The 24,174-nt window shown below is 36.2% G+C and overlaps 1 protein-coding gene across 32 annotated transcripts in view; it reads right to left on the reverse strand.

The window, feature by feature from the left end:
• Positions 1–4,563: 4,563 nt before the first annotated feature.
• Positions 4,564–24,174, reverse strand: part of LOC127846667 (methionine--tRNA ligase, cytoplasmic-like) — a 168,699-nt gene continuing 149,088 nt past the window's right edge. For 3 of the 32 annotated variants that reach the window (XM_052378118.1, XM_052378140.1, XM_052378136.1), the window contains exons 17-22: positions 9,942–10,046; positions 8,319–8,502; positions 7,228–7,323; positions 6,788–6,877; positions 5,358–5,615; positions 4,570–4,973 (exon numbers count right to left, since the gene is read on the reverse strand). In XM_052378118.1, the coding sequence (XP_052234078.1) occupies positions 4,812–4,973; positions 5,358–5,615; positions 6,788–6,877; positions 7,228–7,323; positions 8,319–8,502; positions 9,942–10,046 (895 nt within the window). In that variant the 3' untranslated portion in view covers positions 4,570–4,811. Of the gene's footprint in view, positions 4,974–5,357; positions 5,616–6,787; positions 6,878–7,227; positions 7,324–8,318; positions 8,503–9,941; positions 10,047–11,049; positions 11,182–12,749; positions 12,830–13,353; positions 13,488–14,568; positions 14,783–16,539; positions 16,711–17,096; positions 17,284–24,174 lie in introns of all 32 variants that reach the window. The other 29 variants (XM_052378139.1, XM_052378135.1, XM_052378134.1 and 26 more) reach the window with 23 other exon arrangements.

A 24,174-nucleotide genomic window follows, 5' to 3' on the forward strand; every position in this document is an offset into this window, starting at 1 on the left:
ATGTCGCTGAAAAATGTGTTTCTGTCATCATATGTTTAACATTTTTAAGATGCAATTGCTGTCTTTGAAGGGTCAAATAAAGTATTTAGGTTTAAAGTGGTTAAAGGCATTCCGAAACACCCACTTAGAGTACAATCGATCACAAAAGCATAATTGTAGACAACAATTAACCTGATAGCAACATACTTAATTTTTATTCTGATCATCGATGCTTTTAACAGCCAATAGACCGAAGTGCTGGGACTAAACAAGGAACTCATGTATTGAAACTTTGAGGACGGGTTCTTATAAATACGGAATATTACGCTAGTCAGTTGTTCCAAGAGTTTGTATCACTCGAGTGGCTTGTGTGATGACGTATCACACGAGAGGCGGAGACTCGAGTGTGATGCGAAATAGCACAAGCCACGAGAGTGATACAAACTCTTGGAACAATTGACAAGCGTAATATTCCTGTTATTATATACAACAATTAACGAAAACAGTTAACAAATGTATTTTTTACTTTAACAAAACTGACAAAACAATGAATAAAACGGTAGGCCATAGTTTATTTAAGACGCGTATTAATACAATTTATGTAAATTAACGTGTAAACATTCGAACCGGGAAAACACAGGTTTCCGACTCGCTTACCTTAATGCCATCTTTAATCCAATTTTTATAACAATTAAGTTGACAACTTAAATCCGATGTTTATAACAAAAACGTTTAAACGATATGCATTTCCACTTCTATCTCCCATGTCTTTATCGAAACTTAGTTTAAACCACACTATTTTATTGTATTCCTATCGAAATATACATTAATTCACGATAAACACACACTCCACAATACGTTTTTAACACATAGTTTACTGCTAAAAAACACCACGTCCTACATGTCCTTACAGAGTTTAGATAAAACTAGTGTGTTTTGTCACAGAAATGACGTCACACGATGTACTACGAAATATATTTCGTAATATAGAATATTTCTATTTTCGGTGCATGTAATGTGACGTCATTAAATGGGTCGAAGTAGTCCGGCTAGTATGGTAATACGGAATTGGAAACAGCGAGTAGCGTAATACGGTATTTTTTATTTTAAAGCGGGTATAAACGATTTTTATATGTGCTGAATTGTAAAATATTGATACAAATATGTTATAATAACACACAATATGCAAGAAAAATGATACATTTAAGACGAATTTTATAAAATACAGCAAATACAAATAAGCGCCCCGAGCCGATTGTGACGAAGATAATTCGTAATTATTTTCCTACAATAACCGATGCATTCGTCTTTTTAGTAAGTGTTCGTGTGTCGTATGAATCGATATCGCTGCAGGAATTTCCAATGAACCGTTAAACTAAATTTAGATTCACATCGTACATGCATGATATACATGCTGGCGAATTCGGCTGTACAGCCTTTTTCGATTTCAGAATTTAATATCTGGCTTATTTAGCATTTTTCGACACATGTTCTTCTTAACTTTTATTTTAGTTAAATATTGAAATATATGTATAATAAGTTTTTACACATTTTATATTAATAAATAAATATTTGACAAGATCGTATATACCCGCTTTAACGATTGATACAACCTGGATTTTGTTAAAAGCATTAAACAGGTATATAATAAACTTCGAAACTTAAACAAACCCATAATAGGTCAGTTAGTAGAAATCGTGTGGCTTTTTGTATTGTAAGTTGAGCTATATCCCGACAAGGTATATATACGAACGTCAATCATACATTTATTCTTACTATGCATATTGCTGACTAAAACCATATGTCATTTATGTAAAACAATCTGCAACCCAATCGATGTTCCGCTAGATATTATTTGCCTAATATTTAACGCATTAAACACATGTATTAATCTAAAAAAATGAAAACATACTTTATTTAACATTAAAAACAATTATTTTCAGATTATTCGATTGTCCAATAATGACAGAGTTTGTATACGTGTTGTAAAACACTGATTTTGGTTCAATCAATCCATCCTCATCTCGAGCAAGAGTGGCAATCTTTCTCTTCCCCCTGCTATCAATCTGTAGAACAGTGCGTGATTCATATCCACAGACGAGACTGTGCCCCGCAGCTGAGACGTGTACATTCCATGGGTCTTGCATGTCTGGATCAGAAAACGCGAAGAGAACATCCCCATCCTTGGCCAGTGTAAGCAGCTTGTTATTACCACGATCGGTGACGAAGATCCTGTCACCTTTATTACTCACGGCACACTTCAACACTGCCAAACAAGATATTGTGATAAATGTTTGATTTAAATCTTATATATAATACAACAATACGTGTTAATGTCAAATAATTTTGACTCTTTCAATTTGTTGGTGCCTTAACAAAGTAATTGTGTAGGACTTAGTGGTATTTTCAAGAATAAACTCATACACTTACATTCGAAAGTCATATTGAGTTTTTTTGCGGTTTATATTATACTTGTGTATACATGCACAATCATATTCGGATATTATAAAATGAAAAGAAAATTTAGTATTCTTATTAAAAGTACAAATACCTGAATATTCATGAGATATATCTTCATACGATTTCTTTATAAGTTCCCCACTCAGACTGTATTTGTACAGCGCAGACCCCGAAGTGATGTACAGCTCACCCAGTAGATGGCTAATTCCGATACATTGATGCTCAAGCCGATAAGTCCTGCCTTTGATCAGTTTCCCTTTATCCACTGTAAACAATTGCACCTCGTGTGTAGCTTGCTTATTTAGAGTTATCGCCACCTCTGATGAACAAACATGGCATATGTCGTGTGCATGTGTAACCAGGGGAGTTCTGCTGATCACTTCATATTTCTGGTTCAACAGTTTCGGTCCCTTACTTTTTTCTACTGTACATAAATGACGTGCCAGGAAGAGTCGCCTCCACCACACGCCTCTTTTAAGATGACAGTCTACTGTATCGAAAAACTGAAGATACAGACATCCTGCAAGAGAATCTGGACAAAAATGGAATAGTGGGAGAGAGACTTGAAGATGCAATTTTACCCATCCAAATGTGAACCCATCCATTTGACCCAAAAACGGCATCCAATCAAGAGGACATATGAGCTTCACGGCCACAAACTCGCCAATGTCACAAGTGGCAAATACCTAGGTGTCGCATTTTATGAAAAACTGCTCGGGAAAAGTCATGTTGATGAGATCTCCAAAAAAGCCAACAACTCCCTTGCCTTGCTGAGACAACATATCAGCAAATGCCCGACTGATGTGAAGGACCGATGCTACAAGGCCCTAGTGCGCCCAATCCTGGAATACGCATCTAAAGCATGCGACACATATACAGCGGGAAACATATCCCAGCTAGAATCAGTACAGCGCAGAGCTGCATGATTCGTCAAGGGAGACTACAGGAGGAAAAGGAGCCCAAGCCATATGATCGCCTCCCTGGTATGGCCATCCCTGCAAACCCGGCATACTGACGTTAGACTGGCATTCGGTTTTCCAGCAGCTTTGGCACAGTATCTGATGTAACGTCTCAAGAAACCTGGTGTAGAGTTGGTCCTTTTTGGGAAGTGTGTTGGTTTTCCATTCAAGATCATTGGATAAAGTAATGCCTTAATATAAGTTACATTTGACGTTTTTAAATTGCGTTGTCAATAGTGTACAAGAAAGTAGCCTAGGATTGGGTACTGAGGAGATATCATTCATTTCTTGGCGTTAAACCGCATTCCCCATTGCTGGGTCCACTTTTGTAGGTTGTCACGGTCTTTATTGAGATTCTATGGTCTTTGATTTAGTTCATAGTTCTTTACTGTTGGCAGTTATCTGCAAATAGTTGTATGTGAGACTTACTCTGTCTGGCACGTCATTGATATGGCAGAGAACAAGCAGGAGACCTTACACTGTGCCTTAAGGTACGCCGGCGCCTACACTAAAATGGTGGGACTTCTCTACTTCAACTACCGCACACATTGCTCGGTATTGGACCGCGGATAACATAGTTATTAAGCTTCAGCAGTAGGCGTTGGAGAAGAACGGAGGCAAAGGTCTTACTAAAATCAAGTATTATGGTGACAACCTGTTTATGATTGTAGTATTCGAGCTGGTCATCGGCTGTTTCACAAGATTATCCTGAGCGGAAGCATGATAAACGTTTGTTTATACTTTGTGCCAGTACAAGTGGTTAAGGATATGGCGACAGATGACATGTTCTAAGTACTTTGGGAGCATTGTCGTTATTTTATATAGGTAATGTTTAAACTATTCCGAACTAACGGGTTGAATGAAAGTGTAATACAAGAGAAACACTCACAACAAAACGCTTGAGACATGAAAAAATATCAATAGAAAACAAACAATTTATAATGATTTTCGTTTATTTATTTAATAAATACAAGTGCACAAATTCAATTTTCAATGGCTCTCATAAACAAATATTTGCACTATTATTGCAAAACACAAAAACTGGCATAAGATCTGATTGATAAATACTACAAAACTAAAAACATCTTCAAGTTATATAGTTAATTCGAGAGTTGTTTCATACAGTTTCGTTTAAAGCAGTTTAAAGAAGTTTAAGAGAGTAGTCATATGTATAGAAGCTCTTTGTGTCAAATAAAACGTTGATACAAGTATTACATGCAGTACTCTGATAATAAAACAAGACAGTGTTTTATAGTATATCAAAATACACAAGTTATTGTGTTAAGTCTATTATGTCTAACTTGTACTTATTATACGAAAACTGAACAACAGAATTTAGGCAAATAGTTTCAAATTATTCATTCAAATAGCCATTGTTTAAGGCTGTTCCAATTGCATCCCCTGAAGTAGTAATCACTTTTTCTTGCCCTTCTGTTTCCCTCCTGCTGGTGAGGCATCAGGGTTCTCTCCTTGGGCAAGCGCAAGCTGATGTTTGAGGTCAAGAAGTTTTGACACTTCTGTGTCAACCAGCGCTTTCTCTGCCTTTGTGGTCTTCAACTCTCTAACTTTGTTACCCTGGCGAAAAAAATTAGACACAACACGTTTTTAACATATGCATGGTCACAAATAAATAAATAAATGCATTAAATAAAGTAATTTTGTTTTATTTAAACATATTTATTAAGCTTGCTTGCATTAAAGGCCTAAAACTTTAGAGAAAATTCGATTCCTGTGATAAACCAGTATTCCGCAAGATCTTGAGATCTCACTGACTCCATTTCATCATTGCAACAGCCACCAACAGCAAGTCTTTTTTGAAAAATTAATGTTTAATTCTTGTAAATGCAAATCTCCATCAAATGCAAATTTTCAATAAGATGACATAAAAGCATAATCTAGCATAAATAAATGTGCTGTAAATAGAACACTTTCTTGTGGTGCTTATAGCTTATACTATACCTGCTCAGTAACAAGCTTATTCAGTCTCTCAACTTCTGCAGGACTGGAAGTCACGTTGTTGGCTGTTACTTTCACCTCCTGTTTCACCGCTGGCTGATCTCCCTTCTCACCCTTATTTTTACCTCCCCCGGTTTCTGTGACGGCAGAGGGTACTTGTGTGTCAGCAAGCTGTTTCTTCAGATCCAGGAGGAGCTTCACTTCAGCGTCTATTACACCCTTCTCTGCCTTCTTTGCTTTCAAGTCTCGAACCTTGTTCGCCTGGAAATATCAACAGACCATACCATCAAATCAGGGGTGTAGACATTATCCTTAATCAACATATGTTATTTGTCTATGGACACATTCAACAAAAAAGTCTGCAGAGAAAAGTATTTTTCCCATATAAAAATACTGATACATGTATATGTTATTCTGATCATTTCAGTGTTTTTTGTCTCGTTAATTATAAATTGAACACATGTATTCTTTTAAACATAAACATTTAATATTAAAATAATAAACTTCCAACTTTTATCATTTTCACACTTTCTGATTGTTCTTGTTTTTGAATAAGTAGACAGGACAAATTTACTCATCAGGCAGAATACTTCTGTTTGTTTATTTGGGTGTTTCATTATTATATTAGTCATATTAGAGTGAACTATAAACCGGTAATCCAACCAACAAGCCAGGGCTTTGTTGCTCTACCAACTAAGCTAGCAGGACTGTTGTGAAAAATAAATGCTGCTTCGGACCAAATGGTCATTGTACTTCCACACCCCTGCATTTCATCACCACACATTAAGTAGTATCAACTCTTAAATCATCCTATAATAATAATTTCTTACTCATATGTACTGTGACATGAACATGTGATTAGTAAATGACTTGTCGACTTTTTAACTTCTATATAACTCAGCTGATTTTATACCTCTCCGTGTAACTTAACTTATATAACTCTCCTGTTTTGTTATCCCCTCTTGAACCCATAAATCCTCCACTGTGTTACCTCTCCTTGTAAACCATCTATATGATTTACCTTCTTTATTACTTCCCCTTGTAAACCCCCTATATTATTCACCTTCTTGCTTACCTGCCCATTAAACCACTTAATATAATACACCTCCTATATTACCTCCTCTTGTAACTACTCCATATAATTCATGTTCTTCATCACCCCCACCCCCTTGTAACCATATAATTCAGCTTCTTTATTTACTCCCTTGTAACTACTCAATATAATTCACCTTCTTTATTTACTCCCTTGTAACCATTCAATATAATTCACCTTCTTTATCTACTCCCTTGTAACCACGCCATATAATTCCTCTTCTTTATTAACTCCCCTTGAAACCACTCCATATAATTCATATTATCTGTTACCTCCCTTTGTAACCTCACGGTGACCCACATTATTTATTACCTACCCATATAACCTCTCTTTGACTGACCTGATTTGTTACCTCCCCTTGTAATCGCTCTACCTCCGCAGGACTGGTTGCTGTCTGGGAGTTCTGTGAAGGTTCCCCTCCTTTCTTAGGCTGAAGCGATATGTATGAGATAATGTGCTTGAGATTAGGATTAAAGTAACGTTTAAGACATAAATATGCTTTTCTGTATGTATATTGTGTTACTGTAACATATCTGATTTTTTGTTAAAGATCAGGATTTGGTATTACTCAACATTTTGTTGGAAATATATATATATATAACGCTGTTACTAAACTTTTTACACAGATTTTTCAAAGTTTGCATTCTTCTAAAACTTTTTTACATTTGTTTAATACTTTTTTTACTTGTGTTAGGGTTTTCTTGTTATCAGTTTCTACTGCATACTTTGTTTTTAATTTTTTATCTTAAAATAAATGAGAACTTATTGGTTTACAATCACCTTGGGTTTGCTGGGAGCAGCAGGTCCCTGGCCCGCAAAGCGTTTCTTTAACTCTGCAATTGTGCTTGCTTCTATTTTCTGGAACAGCGGTGATGGCTGCAAATAATAAAAGCACTTGTTAGTGCTTGAAACTGAATAAAGAGCATATCAACCAGATAAATACTTTTTATTTTTAGCTCTTCGTGACTGGAATCTTTGAGTGGATGGTTGAACAAAGAAAGCCAACTGCACACGAATGAGGAAATAAAGTATATGCGCTTCAAGAATTGTCAATAAAGTTTGAATTAAGTTGCAATCATCTCCAATCATATTACATCTGCATTAAGCTGTTAAATAATTTCATACAAAAGAACTCTGGTAAATGTTCAGTGTTACTGTTTTCTCATAAATATCATAACTACAACGAAAATTTGCGAATCTGAAACATTTTTTTCTCTCATTTTGTCGATTTACCAAAACATGAAAAGGCCCCTTTATCACACCTGCTCCACATGGTCAGCATTTGTGGTATAAATTATTTTTAAATGAATCATAAATGATAAATAAAATGTTCTGACAAGTTGATTTATGGCCAAATTCAACCATTGACCTTAATATTGGACCCTGACATTTTGGGTAAGGAGTTGTTTTATGTGACATATATTGTTCTCATAGGAAACATGTGGTAAGTTATTTCAATTGTATGTTGATTGACAAAATCACAGTCTGGAAAATGTGTTAAATGACGAAATTTGACATTTGACCTCGTTACCAATAATGTTGAGGTCGGGCGACGAGTGGCATGCCGTTTCATTGTGATGGTCATTTGTGGTAAGTATAAATATTTGACCTTTGACCTCTGGTTGAGATCTTGACCTTATTCAAAGAAGGGTGTTACACGAAACACATTGTCTTTTTTATGACAGTATTTGTTGAAAGTTATTGTTGAATTGCTACATTATGGCATTGTTACAGTCAAAACCAGCTCAGACGCATACATGTACTCAATCATGCACACATGCACATACACTCAACCATAGCGCTGTTATATCAAGTTTTGTGCACGCTGGTTGAAAATCAACTGGGGAAGTACCGGGAAACCTTCAACACACCTGCCCAATCTTGTGCCCGGGGTCCGGGTGACACACAAAATCCTCATAGACCACATTGCAAGACTGAGGGGCGTTCAACTGGCGCTGGATGGTTGCGCTGACCTCTGGCATCAACGGGTGCAGCAACACGGACAGCAGGCACGCCAGATTGGCTGCCAGGCTCACTACTGTACCAGCACGAGACCTTTGGACAATGTGAGAAATAAAAAATAAGGCTTAACTGGGACGATATTTTATGCACAAGAATTAAGTTCCATAAAATTTGCTAAGAGCGAGGCTTATATTTGTCTGTAAGAGGCTGAGAGGCTGTATAATAAGGGATGTACAGTTCAATTTTGTTCAACGTTATGAACGCTTATTATTTATTTAGTTCTTCTTAAATACGTACAGATAATACTAATAAAATAGGAGCTTAGAAGGAAATGTATTGGTCAATGGATTTTTAAAAACCTGCTTATTTAAACTCCTTGTAATATTTTGTTTATGTTTTACATGTGTTTGCATATGTGCCAACAATAGCAAATACTGGCTTGCCTTGCAATTATTGTACCCTTTTTAAAAGCCCAATATGCCAATGGTTTTGGTTTTCATCAGGGAGTAAGTACGAGCAGTTTAATAGCAGTGCATAAGAGTCCAACTGGACTAGTGGACTTGAAAGTTAATGTTAATACCTTCATATACCATATACTAGAATATTGTACTGTCTTATATACACATATTGTCTGCATCCACTGATATAGGTCAACTACTATCAGCCTGATCAATCAAGGTCAGGTACAATTAGCCTGATCAATCTAGGTCATGTACAATCAGCCTGATTAATATGACTTAAAGTCCATCAAATTATAGTAGTACTATAATTTGAAGGACGTTTATATATAGCTCATTATATAACACGGAACAACAAGGGACAAAATTGTCACAAAACCAGGTTTTCATTGTGAAAAAAAAATCTGATAAAGGGAGAAAACTCAAACTGAACTTTTGAAATGACCAAAAAAAATTAACCCCCTTTGTAAGTTTTTTTTTTTTTTTTATATCTATTTTTAGTCGTGGCGACCTTGACATTGGAGATATTGACGTGATTCTTTCGTGGGACACACCGTCCCATGATGGTGAACAAATGTGCCAAATGATTTTAAAATCTCACAATGAATGACATAGTTATGGCCAGGACAAGCTCATTTATGGCCATTTTTGACCTTTGAACTCAAAGTGTGACCTTGACCTTGGAGATATGGACGTAATCATTTCGCGCGACACACCGTCCAATGATGGTGAACAAATGTGCCAAATGATTTTAAAATCTGACGATGAACGACATAGTTATGGCTCGGACAAGCTCATTTATGGCCATTTTTGACCTTTGAACTCAAAGTGTGACCTTGACCTTGGAGATATCGACGTAATTATTTCGCGCGACACACCGTCCAATGATGGTGAACAAATGTGCCAAATGATTTTAAAATCTGACAATGAACGACATAGTTATGGCCCGGACAAGCTTATTCCGCCAGCCCGCCAGCCCGCCAGCCAGCCAGCCCGCCCGCATTCGCCAATCTAATAACCAGTTTTTTCCTTCGGAAAACCTGGTTAAAAATGAGTACCCTCTTGGTTCCTTACTTCTCAATGTCTAATCCTTTCACAAGCACCCATGGCTTGTTTTCCTGCATGAACTGGTTCCCAAGTCGAGATATGCTGAGAATGTTCCGGATGGAGTCCCGAATTCTGGAACACGATACACAGAATCAACCTTGAAAATTGGTTCCTATTCACACATCTTTTAAAAAAAAAAAATATTTCAAGAACAAGACATTGAAATGTTGGTATCAGGACTTTCCCGGGCTCAAAATATTTGTTGACCAAATTTGCCTCTAAAGGACCAAATTCTTGTCATTTTGGGATTAAATGGGATTTATGGAAGAAAAAATTGTAGCCAAATATAAATTCTCTTTAGCAAGATGGCCTGGTTTCTAGCTGGGTGGTTAGCATTTATAACTTAAGAGTAAAGACATTGTCACAATAAATGCAGAGATCAGTTGTAAATGCATCTCACTTGATATTTTGCTTCAACAAAATGAAGTGTGTTTATTCCATAAGATTTCCCTATTCCAGGAAAGACATTGGTTTATTAGGTAAAATTCTTTGTTTATGTATCTGGTTCTGAGTCAAATGTACATTGGAACATTAAACAGCATATTTAATATTTGAAATGTAATATGCAGAGAGCAATATCTAGTCATTTACATAATTGCTTTTGAATGAAGTTACTGTCTTTTCTTGCATATATGAAATTCAATTAATACTTAAAATTGCAAACCTTGTATTTTCCATATCATTATGGTACATATTAACACACATCTGTTTACCTTATAAAAAGATACATGGCTTAACAACAAGTCATAACAATATTGCTAATAATTACTATTAAGCTTACAGAAAGTTTTCTGCAGAACATGGGTTTCCAATATTGCTGATGTCTGTGAGTAGCTATTTGCTTATCAAAATTTTTTCATGGCTTAAAAACAAGTTGGCATCGCTTCTGGAAATTGAAGTTAAATGCACAGGGTAATCAGGGACAACACTTTCCGCATAAACTGGATTTTTGCTACAATCTGACTTCCTTTACACTCAAATTAAAACAAAAGCAGAAAGTGTTGGCCCTGATAAGCCTGTGCAGACTGCATTAAGCCCTGTTTTCCCAGAGTGCACATCAAGATTTTTTGCGAACCTTGCGTTTTCCATATTGTCAATGTATGAACGCAGCTCTCTCGTCACCAGAGCAATCAAATTGAAATCGTCAGCCAAGAGGTCCATCTGTTGTATACTGCCACCAAAACTATTGCTCACAAACATCAGAGCTCTGAAAAATCAGAGTTTTATAAGTTTCAGGATAAAGTTTCCTGGTTTGATCACTGCTTGAACCCTGAAATTTTCTTCAGCAAGAAAATAATCAGAAGTTTTCCTTTCTGCACTCAGGTGTATAAATGGGTATCTGTGCGGGAAATATGCCAATGTCCCATGGCTGCAGACTACGCAGACGGTGAATGGAGCAATATGACCCAGGGATTAATGAAAAGTTGTCTGCAAATGTGTTTGTATGTCAATATCAGACTATAAACCTGATTTTTAACAGCTTACTTTAGTAATGCAGGCCACTTAATTAAACTCTTTTTAAAATTTACAAACTGGAATACTAAACAGATGTCAAAAAACTGATCAGAGAATGAGAATTTAGCACAGAACTAATGTACTGGAAATGCTTAGAACTTTGAATGTTCAAGTATTTTGTGTGTGTAAAAGAAGTACAGTATTATGTAAACAACAGGTCCATTATAGCTAAAGGATTCTTTTTGACTAAAATTAGTTCACTGTGAACTACGGAGTTAGAATAATGTACCCGATAAGCTCTGAGATTCAACATTTTAGTACAAGACATTTATAACTACGAGTAAAAACAAGAGATGTGTTTGTCAGAAACACAATGCCCCTACTGCGCCGCTTTGAAGCCATATATTTGACCTTTGACCTTGAAAGATGACCTTGACCTTTCATCACTCAAAATGTGCAGTTCCATGAGATACACATGCATGCCAAATATCAAGTTGCTAGCTTCAATATTGCAAACGTTATGACCAAGGTTAAAGTTTTTGAACAGAATGACAGAGTGACAGAATGACAGACAGGCCCAAAACAATATACCCCTGATAATTCGATCCGGGGGCATAACAAAAACAATATACCCCCGATCATTCGATTCGGGGGCATAAAAAAGAAAACATACAGGCTGCCAGGGTCATCCTTGCCCAAATTTAGGGAGAAGTGACTTTTCCATTTTGCAGAAATTAAGAAGTGACTTCTTCTGTTGCTGAATTTAGGGAGAAGATTCATTACAATTGTCAACTGATAGATTCCAGTTAAGTTGGTATAGCCAATCTATTGATCCATTACTTTGTGATATCATTCACTGTGGCCACAGGCCTCTAGTAGAAATAATCCATAGAACCCATCTAGCAGAATCATTTGAATAGAAAATCAATTATACAAACATTACATCCATGTTTTAGACATGAAATAACTCCTCCAGAAGAAGTTAATTTATCATTCAAGATTACAAGATAATTAAAGCCGAAAAACAGGCTAGTGATGATCATTTAACCCTTTGCATGCTGGGAAATTTGTCGTCTGCTAAAATGTCGTCTGCAGAATTTCTAAAATAAGCATTTTCTTCGATTTTTTTCAAAGAATACTATCAGAATAGCAAACAGTTTGGATCCTGATGAGACGCCACGTTCTGTGGCGTCTCATCTGGATCCAAACTGTTTGCAAAGGCCTTTAAAATTCGGTTCCCGCACTGAGAGGGTTAATGTAACAATATAAAACTAAATATTGACAATTGCTTATAACAAACAAAATCATGATGTGCCATACCTGTTTATGAAGTTACCAAGGTTATTTAAAAGCTCGCTGTTGTTCTTTAAAAATAGATCATCCCAGCTGAAACTGCTGTCCTGTTTTGGTGTTTATGAAATAAATACAATTTTGAATTTTTACATTTAACAAAGCACACAAGATCATCTTGAGTTAGTTAACATATCACAGACAAAAATAAATACATTTTTTTCAAGCTTAAAATAAATTGATTATGTACATACATTTCACAGACAAAATAAATAAATTGGGTCAAGCTTAAACATAAGCTTAGACATACTGTAAATCTACAATAAGCCTCTCAAACCTCGATTTAATTGTCTTAGTTTGGTTCATTTAACATAATAACCCATACTTAAATCATAGTTTATTACAATGAAATCATTTGATTTCATTAAGAACTTAGAGGGGTAAGAAATTACCCTGCAATATTGACCAAAACATTGAAAAATCGAAACAGTTAGTTGGATCTTTTGTAAAATCAATTTTAATTCCACTCCTTTTTTGGATATCATTGACTGCGGTAAAACTTAATTAACCCATGAAATCTTATGAAACTGGTAACAAGATAACACATTATTAATATGGTAGTGTGTAACCTCACCTGAGTTTCTGGCCTCACATAGAGCAGGTAGAACCTGTAGATGTCTGCTGGGATGCCAGTGTCACGTGCCTGATCACCAAACACACCCGTGCCTCGACTCTTGGAGAACTTGCCGTCCTCATAGTTCAAGTACTCTAAATTATAGAAAGCCTCACAATGAGAAAACCACTCTTAATCCATTTGCCTAAAGTGTCGTCCCATATTAGCATGTGCAGGCCACACAGGCTATTCAGGGAGGACGCTTTCAACCTAGATTAGATTTGTGTTTGGAAGAGACTTCATTAGAACAAAAATACTTTAAAAGCAGACAGTGTTCTCGTTGATTAGCCTTCAGACTGCACTGACTAATCTGAGACGATACTTAATGCATTAACCCTTTCAGTGCGGGAACCGAATTTTGAAAGCTTTTGCAAACAGTTTGGATCCAGATGAGATGCCACAGAATGTGGAGTCTCATCAGGATCCAAACTGTTTGCTATTCTGATAATATTCTTTGAAAAAAATCGAAGAAAATGCTAATTTGAGAAATTCAGCAGACGACATTTTAGCAGAGGACAAATTTCCCAGCATGCAAAGGGTTAAGCTCGGTGTTCCCAGGGCAAGTCTCAGGAAGAAAAAGAGCATAAAATATAACTAACGTGATTTCGAAAACTGCTTTGACCCTTCACTTTTAAGCAGGCATACATGCAGATATATGACCTTTCTTGTTTTTAAATTAGATAAAACGTTGATGAATGAAAAACTAGAATAAATGTACAGAAGAAAAGGTACCAAAAGATTAACACATTCATGTACACTGTTGGGAAATCCCAAGTATTGTATGCAGATTTCTTCACAGAACACATAGACAGAACTGTTGTTTTTTAATAAATATGAGCAAACTTGTTTGAATTGGTCAATTAATGGCAAAGTGATAAGAACAAATTAGTCTCTTTTTTGCATTGAAGTAAACAATATATGATTATGCGTGGATACACATATAATTGATAAAATGTGTTTAACTTTCCTCATTAAAGTGTATATTTGTTTACAAGGGAAAAATCATTTTGAATGAGGTACATTCAAATCCCTGAATGGTAATAAAATATGGTGCTTTTTTGAGTAATATATAATAAACAGAGAATAGCATTACATGCATCTCCTTTTGACTAGAAATTCCTGAACAGTGAAGGCGCCTTAAATGTTTATATTGACATTTGAGGTTTCTGTCCTCACCTGTAGCAGACATGTGCCCCACCACAGTGTAGTGATCGTCAGCCCCCAGCAGTGACGCAGGGAAAATCACGCTGTGAAAGGGGACGTTGTCTTTCCCAAGAAAGTTGTACAGTTGGACGTGTTCTGGGTTCTTCCACCAGTGTGCCCAGTGCTCGGTGTAGTTGGCAGTGATTGAGATGTAGCCGATGGGGGCGTCAAACCAAACGTAAAACACCTGAAAAACATTATGCGCATGTAAAAGAAAGAAATCAATTCATTCGAAAATGGAGAAATAAGTGGACATAGAAAAAGGCCTGAAGATTTTAATGCTAATATGGGACGACACTTTAGGTAAATGGATTAATCTTTAATCATGTCACCGCAGTCAACTACTCACATGTTTACTGGGTTATACATGTACATGTATGGTTTTCCAGCACAGAGTGCACATGCTTTACCAGTAACTGATTACCATCCTATTTCAATCAGTGGTTGAGCAGCATGGCTATAGGAATAATTTCAAACAAATCAATATTATATTGGCAGAGAGGTTTTAATGTTTCTGCACCTGAACTCAGCATTCAAGCATGAAACAACATGAAACAAGAGATTGCCAAGCAATATTGTCCCCTACTGATTGCCATTTAGAGTAACATATAATAAACAAGACTATTGCCAAGCAATATAGTCCCCTACCGGCTCCACTATTGTCAGCAATTCCACTATTTTTTTTTATTTGTTACCATAGCAACCAGAATTCTTGACGTAGGAACAAAATGAAATGGCGCATAATCTCCATATTGCCATCTATCCATGTTTCAAGTTTCATGAAAAAACATGAAGAACTGTTAAAGTTATCGCAGGATCCAGAAAAGTGTGACAGACAGACTGACTTACAGACTGACTTACAGACTGACAGACAGAGCGCAAACCAAAAGTCTCCTCCGGTTTCACCGGTAGGGAACAATAACATTACCTAAAGAGTAAATAAGCCTTGCCTTGGAAAAACTGGGCTTTATGCATGAGCATTTAGTGGCGTCTCACATTAGCATGTGTACAAACACAATATTTCCGATTTAGTAGATTTTTGTTGAGAACAGACATTCTTTTAAACAACAAGGGACAAAATTGTCACAAAACCAGGTTTTCAGATGAAAAAAAGTCTGATAAAGGGAGACAATTCAAAATGTGTATTGTTAACCCCCTTGCGTAAAATTGACCTTGATTTCAATTAGAAAAAAAAAGTCTGATAAAGAGAGACAACTTAAAATCAAAATGTGCATTGTTACTGATCGTTCATAGTTACATAGTTGTTTCAAAATCAATCTATTTTTAGTTGTGGCGACCTTGACCTTGGAGATATTGACGTAATTCTTTCGCGTGACACACCGTCTTATGATGGTGAACACATGTGCCAAATAATTTTAAAATCTGACAATGAACGACAAAGTTATGGCCCGGACAAGCTTTTTCCGCCCGCCAGCCCGCCCGCCCGATCGCCCGCCCGCCGACATCCCCAATCTTCCTTCGGAAAACCTGGTTAAAAACAAGAGCTGTGTTTGTGAAACAATACCCCCTACTGTGCTTTTAAGCCGCACGGCAGCTATTTTATAAACAAGGTTATATTTTGAATGTAACAGTGACCTTGACCTTTGACCTAGTGACCTCAAACTATTTTTTAGTGTAGATCTCAATGAGATGCCCGCACATGTGAAGATAAAAGAACATAGACCCAAGAGTTTTTATTTTATGAGTAAGGTTTAAGTTTTGGGACAGACACACACATACAATGGTAGACATACAGGCCAAAAACAATATACCCTCTGATCATTCAACCTTGGGGCATAAAAAACATAACAGAAGAAAGTGTTGTCCCTGATTAGCCTTTGCTGACTGAAAACGTTAATCAGAGACAACACTTTACGCACATGCATTAAGCCCTGTTTGTTTCCAGCTAGTCAAATTAATGTACACTCATTACAAATGTTGCACCTTGTCTGTGAAGCCCTCTAGAGGCACCGGTATTCCCCACTTGAGGTCACGACTGATGCACCGAGGTTTGAGCCCGTCTCGTATCCAGGACTTGGTGATCACCTTCGCATTGTTCGTCCACAATCCAGTCTGGAATACACTGTCCAGGTGGACTTGGAGCTTCGGCTCTGCCTGTGATAAGTTGTATAAATTTTTATTTACGACTTTTGTCTGTGTTACAAAACAAACATTTTTCAAGCAAATATCAGTGACTTAGCTCTGCTTTGCTGCAATAAGTTCTTTTAACGCTTTGAATCAAAGTTTGATGAGTTTGTAGTCCCTTAGAAAATCAAATTAAATGTACGACTTTTCCCACTAGACTCAAGTTTAAAAGGTTTAATTTTCAACCTTTGAATAGTGATGAGCAGCAAACAGCATGACACCTGAAGAGACTGCAATTTACTCACAGGCTGCTCTGGTTTCTGCTGGTTGCATACAGACATTTTCACCCATATTACGAGAAGGACAGGGTTTATGCAAACAAGAAACAAGCATCCCAATTGAACAGCATTCCCTACCTTGGGAAGATCCAGGAAAAGATGCTCACTGGACCGGACCTTTGGCCTGTTGCCACACAGTTTACATTTGGGGTTGATGAGTTCCACAGCGTTGATAACCTTTCCGCAGGCGTCACACTGGTCTCCACGGGCGTCATCGTACTTACACATGGGACATGTGCCCTCCGCGAACCTGTCTGCAAGGAACCTGCCAGGGACGAGTGCAATTAGGTATTTATTAATGTATTTATTAGCATTGTAACTATTTATATTATGTATGTTGTTATTTCTATCATAATACTATTTTTTTAAGCATGTTTTTTCTTATTTCAATCATTGTATATTTTCTTATATGTATTATTAAAATTATATGTTCATAATCAATAACTAAAGATCTCAGGATATAAAGATCCTAAAATCCTAAAGATAGAGGACATCTTAAATATATAATAGCCATGAATAAAATGACTTTGAAACAAGAGATGTTTTTGTCAGAAATACAATGCCTCCTTCTGCGCCGCTTTGAAGCCATATATTTGACCTTTGACCTTGAAGGATGACCTAAGCCTTGACCTTTCACCACTCAAAATGTGCAGATCCATGAGATACACATGCACGCCAAATATCAAGTTGCTATCTGAAGCTACACAAAAGTTATGAGCATTTTTCGAAACCAAAACGCGAAACCTAAACACAAAGTGTGACGGAAGGACAGACGGACAGACAGACGGTCCGATCACTATATGCCCTCCTTTGGGGGCAAAAAAAGTCGTCATGTATGTTGGTGGCTTGATTAAGTGCCAATGACTTAAACAACCTGTTAGTACATATGATTTTTGTTCAATAAGAGCCTCGTGCTGGGAAAAATTGTGCTTAAAGCATGTGTTTTATTTGTCGTCCCTGAGAATAGTTAAGCACAGGCTAATCTGGGACATTCTTCGCCTAACTTGATATGTTAGGAACAGACTTCCTTTAAAAGAATCATACCATTAAAACAAAATGTGTTGTACCTGATTAGCCTGTGCTGACCGCACAGGTTTAACTGGGATGACACTTAAGGTACATGCATTAAGCACGATTTTCCAGAATGAACTGCAATAAAATAGTCCTTGGTCCCTACCTATCACAGTTTTCACAGTGCAGTTGCTCCACACTGTTGGTCAGTACGTAGCCATTCTTGTGGAGATGCCAGAATATGTCCTGCGCTATCCTAGAACATACATCAGTAATGTATAAATATGTCCTGCGCTATCCTGTAACATATATCAGTCATGTATAAATATGTCCTGCGCTATCCTGTAACATACATCAGTCATGCATCACAAACTGGACATTACTTTTGATAAAGCTATAGACTACACCCATATATGCATTACTAATTACATTTCAATTATTGTACAGAACATAGAAATTTAAAGCAGATACATTTGACATACTAACAGACAAGGTAAGATAAGACAGACTTACACATCAGTACATTTTCTTAAACTTCATCCTTTTTGTTTAGTCTATAACAATTACCATGAGCAAACAAATAATAATTTCAGAACAATCCATACACTTTCTGCTGCTCTGTAGTAGTTCTGCCGAAGTAGTCAAAGTCAATATTGAACCATTTGTAGATGTCGCGGTGGAGGGCCGAGTACTTGTCACATATCTGCTGCGGGGTGAGACCCTCCGCTATGGCCTTGGTCTCCGTAGCGGTCCCATACTCGTCTGTACCGCAGATGTACAGCACGTTGTAGTTGCGCAGACGACAATATCTGAGAAGTTATTGGAAAAGCTTATAAAATAAGCAGACACAGCGAAAACTTCATCAGTTAAATAGTTTGTGAAAATATATAATGCTAATTATTTTAACTGTTTACATAAAAATGCACAGGCTAATCTGGGAGGACTCTTAACACACACACATTTAATAGAGAATAATAGGTTAGTGTTGATTTTATAGATCAGGGGCCGTAATCCAGTAGCTTCTTAAGTTTTCACTTAAGTTAAGAAATTTCTTAAATAAATTTCTTTAGTTAAATTTGAAATGTCAAAAACAAATCATGAGACGCTTAGTATTTCTCTTTAAGAAATTCCTTTAAGAGTTAAAGGAAATTAACATAATTTTAAATATATGGAAAAAAAATACACAGAGTAAAGAAATTTATTAAGTTTATGAAGCTACCGGAATTTAACTTAAGTGAAATCTTATGATTAAACAAGCAAATTCGTTGAATTGATATCCCCCGCCCATATGCTTCTTGACACAAAAGGGTTATATTTGACACTGAAAAAAGCATTTTTTCAAGATACAAAGGGCCATAACTATGTAATTTACAGATGGTGTACAATGTCATTTGGCGTGCATCATCCTCTTAACCATATATATACTCATACCAAGTTTCAATGAAATCCGCCAAAGCACTTCCAAGATATGGCTCCGGACACAAAAGTGCCGGATGGACGGAGGGACGGACAGCCGGACGGACAACGCCAAAACAATATCCCCGCGCCTTTGGCGGGGGATAAAAAAATGGCGGAGATAAGAAAAAATAATGCGCAAAATTTCACCTTCAGTTATTTTTTAACTTAAGAAGCTACTGGAATACAGCCCCTGGTTTATCATACGAGGCTTTGAAAACAAAAAGCACGAACTGGAGGAGCATTAATCAACACTAATATTTTGTTCTTTTATCCCACATTTTATTCAGTAAACCTTTTCATTTAAACAAAATTAGTTTAACTGGATAATTTTGCAGGATTTATGACGTCATTTTGTCGAAAAATTGACATCATTTCATGCCGTTGTTTAAAGCAGACATTTCATCAACGAGCTTTAATCAACCGAATTTGCTGTAAAAGTGGGATAAACTGTTTTCCTAAAGCATGGCTGATATACATTATTGTGAAAGGTTTAATCAATTAATCATTAGCCTACACATATACATTATAGTGAAAGGTTTAATCAATTTATCATTAGCCTACATATACTTGTGGGGCACAGTAATTTCCTGTTTCAGGTGGAGAGTGTGTGGTATGCATGACTTGCATGAATAAAAACAAAAGCTTTTTATAAATCAAAATATGCATACGGTAGGTTCATATAAATCATTCAATATCAGGTTTGATAAAAATTGAAAAGAAAAATGTTGGACACAGAGTGAGGAAAGAGCAAATGAAATCAATTTTTACAAAAGTCCTTATTGCATAATTGCAATAGTTTGTTTATCAAATCTGGTCAAGATGTCACAATCATAAGCATTTTCGTGTTAGTTCCGGTGGCATGGAAGATATGGTGTCTGCCTAACAATCAGAAAGTGGGTTGAGCGCTAGCATTCTTAAGATCTTCGCTTTAGACACAATTACTTATTTTACCCAGGAAACAAACTCAAGAGCATGAATGAAAGTTGTAAAATAAAACAAAAACAAATGTTCCTGAGAGCAATTAATTAGGAATGTTAATCAAGAGCACCACAACAGAGTAAATAATACACTAACAAAGACATACCTACATTAATTGTATTAAATTGCATAACATGCTTATCAAAGTGCTTTATGTCATTGCTCCTCAAATGTTGTTTGGCATTTGTTTCCAGCCGTTTTGTTTTGCCAAAAAACTAAATAAATGGTCTAAAAGCTCACTTGGGTTAATTGTACACAAATTGTGGAAAACTTGGCATGGTTGCCAAGCATTGGATCACACTTAACACACTTTGCTGTGATATTGTTTACATAAAAATCTGATCCCGTTTAATCAATAATTTGATCATAATATGTGTCTCCATAAGTGATAACAATGTGTTGTTTTTTTTAATTTGACATCATAAATTGGGACCTGGTTTTTTACATACACTTAACGCATTTTGTCAACATAACCATTATGACCAAGTATCTTCAGTATTAGTGAACAAGAAATACCTTAAAAAAAAAACAAGGGCTGTTTGTAAAACAAGCATGCCCCCCATATGGGCTGTCAGTTGTAGTGGCAGCCATTGTGTGAATACGTTTTTTGACACTGTGACCTTGACCTTTGACCTAGTGACCTGAAATTGTATAGGGGTCATCTGCGAGTCATGATCAATGTACCTATGAAGTTTCATGATCCTAGACATAAGCGTTCTTGAGGTATCATCCGGAAACCATTTTACTATTTCGGGTCACCGTGACCCTGACCTTTGACCTAGTGACCTGAAAATCAATAGGGGTCATCTGCGAGTCATGACCAATGTATCTATGAAGTTTTTATGATCCTAGGCATAAGCGTTCTTGAGTTATCATCCGGAAACCATTTTACTATTTCGGGTCACCGTGACCTTTACCTTTGACCTGAAAATCAATAGGGGTCATCTGCAAGTCATGGTCAATGTACCTATGAAGTTTCATGATCCTAGGCCTTAGCGTTCTTGAGTTATCATCCGGAAACCATCTGGTGGACGGACATACGGACATACAGACATACGGACGGACCGACATGAGCAAAACAAAATACTCCCTCTTCTTCGAAGGGGGGGGCATAAAAAAGATATATGGCGTTGATTGTGGTAAGAGATGGTGAAAGGTAAAGACTTCAATGAATGAGATCAAAGATAGTGAATGTCTTTTTCTGTGCAGTTCTTAGCTGCATCACAAGCAGTACGGGATGTTACGCGGAGTTTTCGCAGCTTATTTTACATGGTTACATATTGCTGGTCATAAACATATAGAAACAAAACAAAAATCAAAAGAAATATTGAAGTGAAATTAAAACACATGAGTTAACCGGCCACATGCCAAGTATCCGTACATATTTTAAATATTTATATGCGCGTTCTTCGAACAAACCTGTTTTAGTGGTTTGTCAGGCATTGCTATTTGATTCGATTATTAACAGTATCGAGAATCATCGCGCTCATGCTTAATAGATTAGTCAGTATGGTGGAATAATTCTTGTTAAATTAATTAAAAATAATATGTATCATGGTAATGTTGAAAACACATTAAGAATCTATTATTGACATACCATAATTATATTGCTGAATATCTTCATTTAACATATTTCTGGTCTTATGAAAATTCCAGTTAACCTAGTTCACAAAATAGCGTCTATATCATATAACGATTGTTTTACTCGCCGCAAACTGACCCTGATACCTTGCGGGTTGGAATTTGATGCATTAAAGTGAGGCCATGCTTCCACTGCTGAAACAACGGCTAAAATGTTTTAAACTTAATACTTTTACATGTTAAATGTTCAATTTCAAAAACAATTTAAAATGTATTGGCCAAAACGAATAGCAGGATAGGGAAAAACGATACTTTTATGAAATTAAATATACTAGTACACAGACAGGAATATGAAAGTAATTACTAAATATGTGGACATAGCCTTTAAGTACAAATGCTCTAGCACTGGCAATCCCCTGAAAATAAAAGGTGCACGCACAAACTGTGTTGATGTTGAGTGTTTAGTGTAAAACTATCAAGTATTTTCATTAGATATAAAATTATTTCATGCTGAACACGCAGTAAAACAGTGTTACAAAGACGCATTCATGTTTCCAATGTTCTGGTGGTATGCTCAAATCAGCCAACAGACTAAATGAAGTGTATTCATTTGTGTCTAGCCGCGGGAAATTTTTATTTGAATTTAAATGGACACTTACAAAGGTCAGGTAAGGTAAAAAGCTGGCTTATACAGCTACGCCGAAAAATGTGGTTACTTGAGTGGAAATGAGATAATCGGTGATGATCCAAGACGCACACAACGTGATAAGAGACTCAGGAAATACATGTAGACTGATCGAAATAACTCACTTTCAGCACTTAATGCTGTAATACAAATTTGAAAATGGGAAAATGGGTCTAATGCCATATGAATATGCGTATATTCTGGACCTACACTGGTTGTTTAACACCCATTTTCACATGATGTAGCTCATATACAAATCAGTGCCTTAAATTACCCGACCATTTGTAGAATTATGTTTTGACTTTGATCTGATGGAAGTATTTATAGTGTGTGAGTTTGAGGATGATGCTTTCGTATAATGTATTCCAAGATAATGTTTGTATTGTCCCATCATTTCAAAACAAGGAACCATATATTGTTGTACACAAATGACATACAATGTATTATTTTTTTAATAATTATGATATGGTTACATAGGGATGACCAAATTATTTTAACATTTGAATGTTATATTGAATGTTTGCCATTCAAAAGCTCAAACGCCATTCAAATATTCAAAAATTTGTATCATTATTTAAAACCCAATAATTGTCCTTTTGTAAAAAAAGATTTGTACTAAACTCAAAGATATCGCTTTAACCAAATACATGACTACAAAATACAGTGATTTCAATGAACTATATGGACTTATGTCACATGTCAGGCTTGAATATCAAAGAAACACCTCGGTGTCAGTCGTCAATACTTATATACAATTATATATGACAGTAGTAAACCTTGACAGTTAATAAATAACTAAAAATATATATTTTAAAAGAGCACTGGATAACGGGTGCAGTTTTGAATAAATGAAAGCTTGTCAGAATTTTTTTTTAGAGGTCACAGTGACCTTGACCTTTAACCTAGTGACCCAAAAAATGGGTGTGGCATGTAGAACTCATTAAGGTGCAGCTATATGTGAAGTTTCAAAGTTGCAGGTTGAAGCACTTTGATTTTAGAGCAAATGTTCAAAACCTTAACAAAATGTGAAGGTTTTAGCACGACGCGGACGGCGGACTACGAGCTGGCTATGACAATAACTCGTGTTTTCTCCGAAAACAGCCGAGCTAATAAAATCATGACCCACACAAAAATAAAAAGATGTGTGTAATATTCCGCCATTTTAGCTCCAAAATTTTGCTCAAAAAGATTAATAAACAGTACAAATGTTTATCTCAGTGTTTCGTGATAAAAATAAAGTGTGGCTTGTTTAACTTGTTTAATATTATAAATGTACTTTGTAAAGGACTGGCAGCTGTTTAATAATATAGAAAGCAGAAAGTTTAAATGCATAAACATATCATACAATGTTGTTGGAAATTTGATACTTAAACACACACAAAGAGTGTCTCCTGGTCACCAAGTAGTAAACACCAGTCTTGTAATGATTAAAATATGTTATAA

Source organism: Dreissena polymorpha, chromosome 9 (assembly GCF_020536995.1).
Source record: "Dreissena polymorpha isolate Duluth1 chromosome 9, UMN_Dpol_1.0, whole genome shotgun sequence".
NCBI lineage: Eukaryota > Metazoa > Mollusca > Bivalvia > Myida > Dreissenidae > Dreissena > Dreissena polymorpha.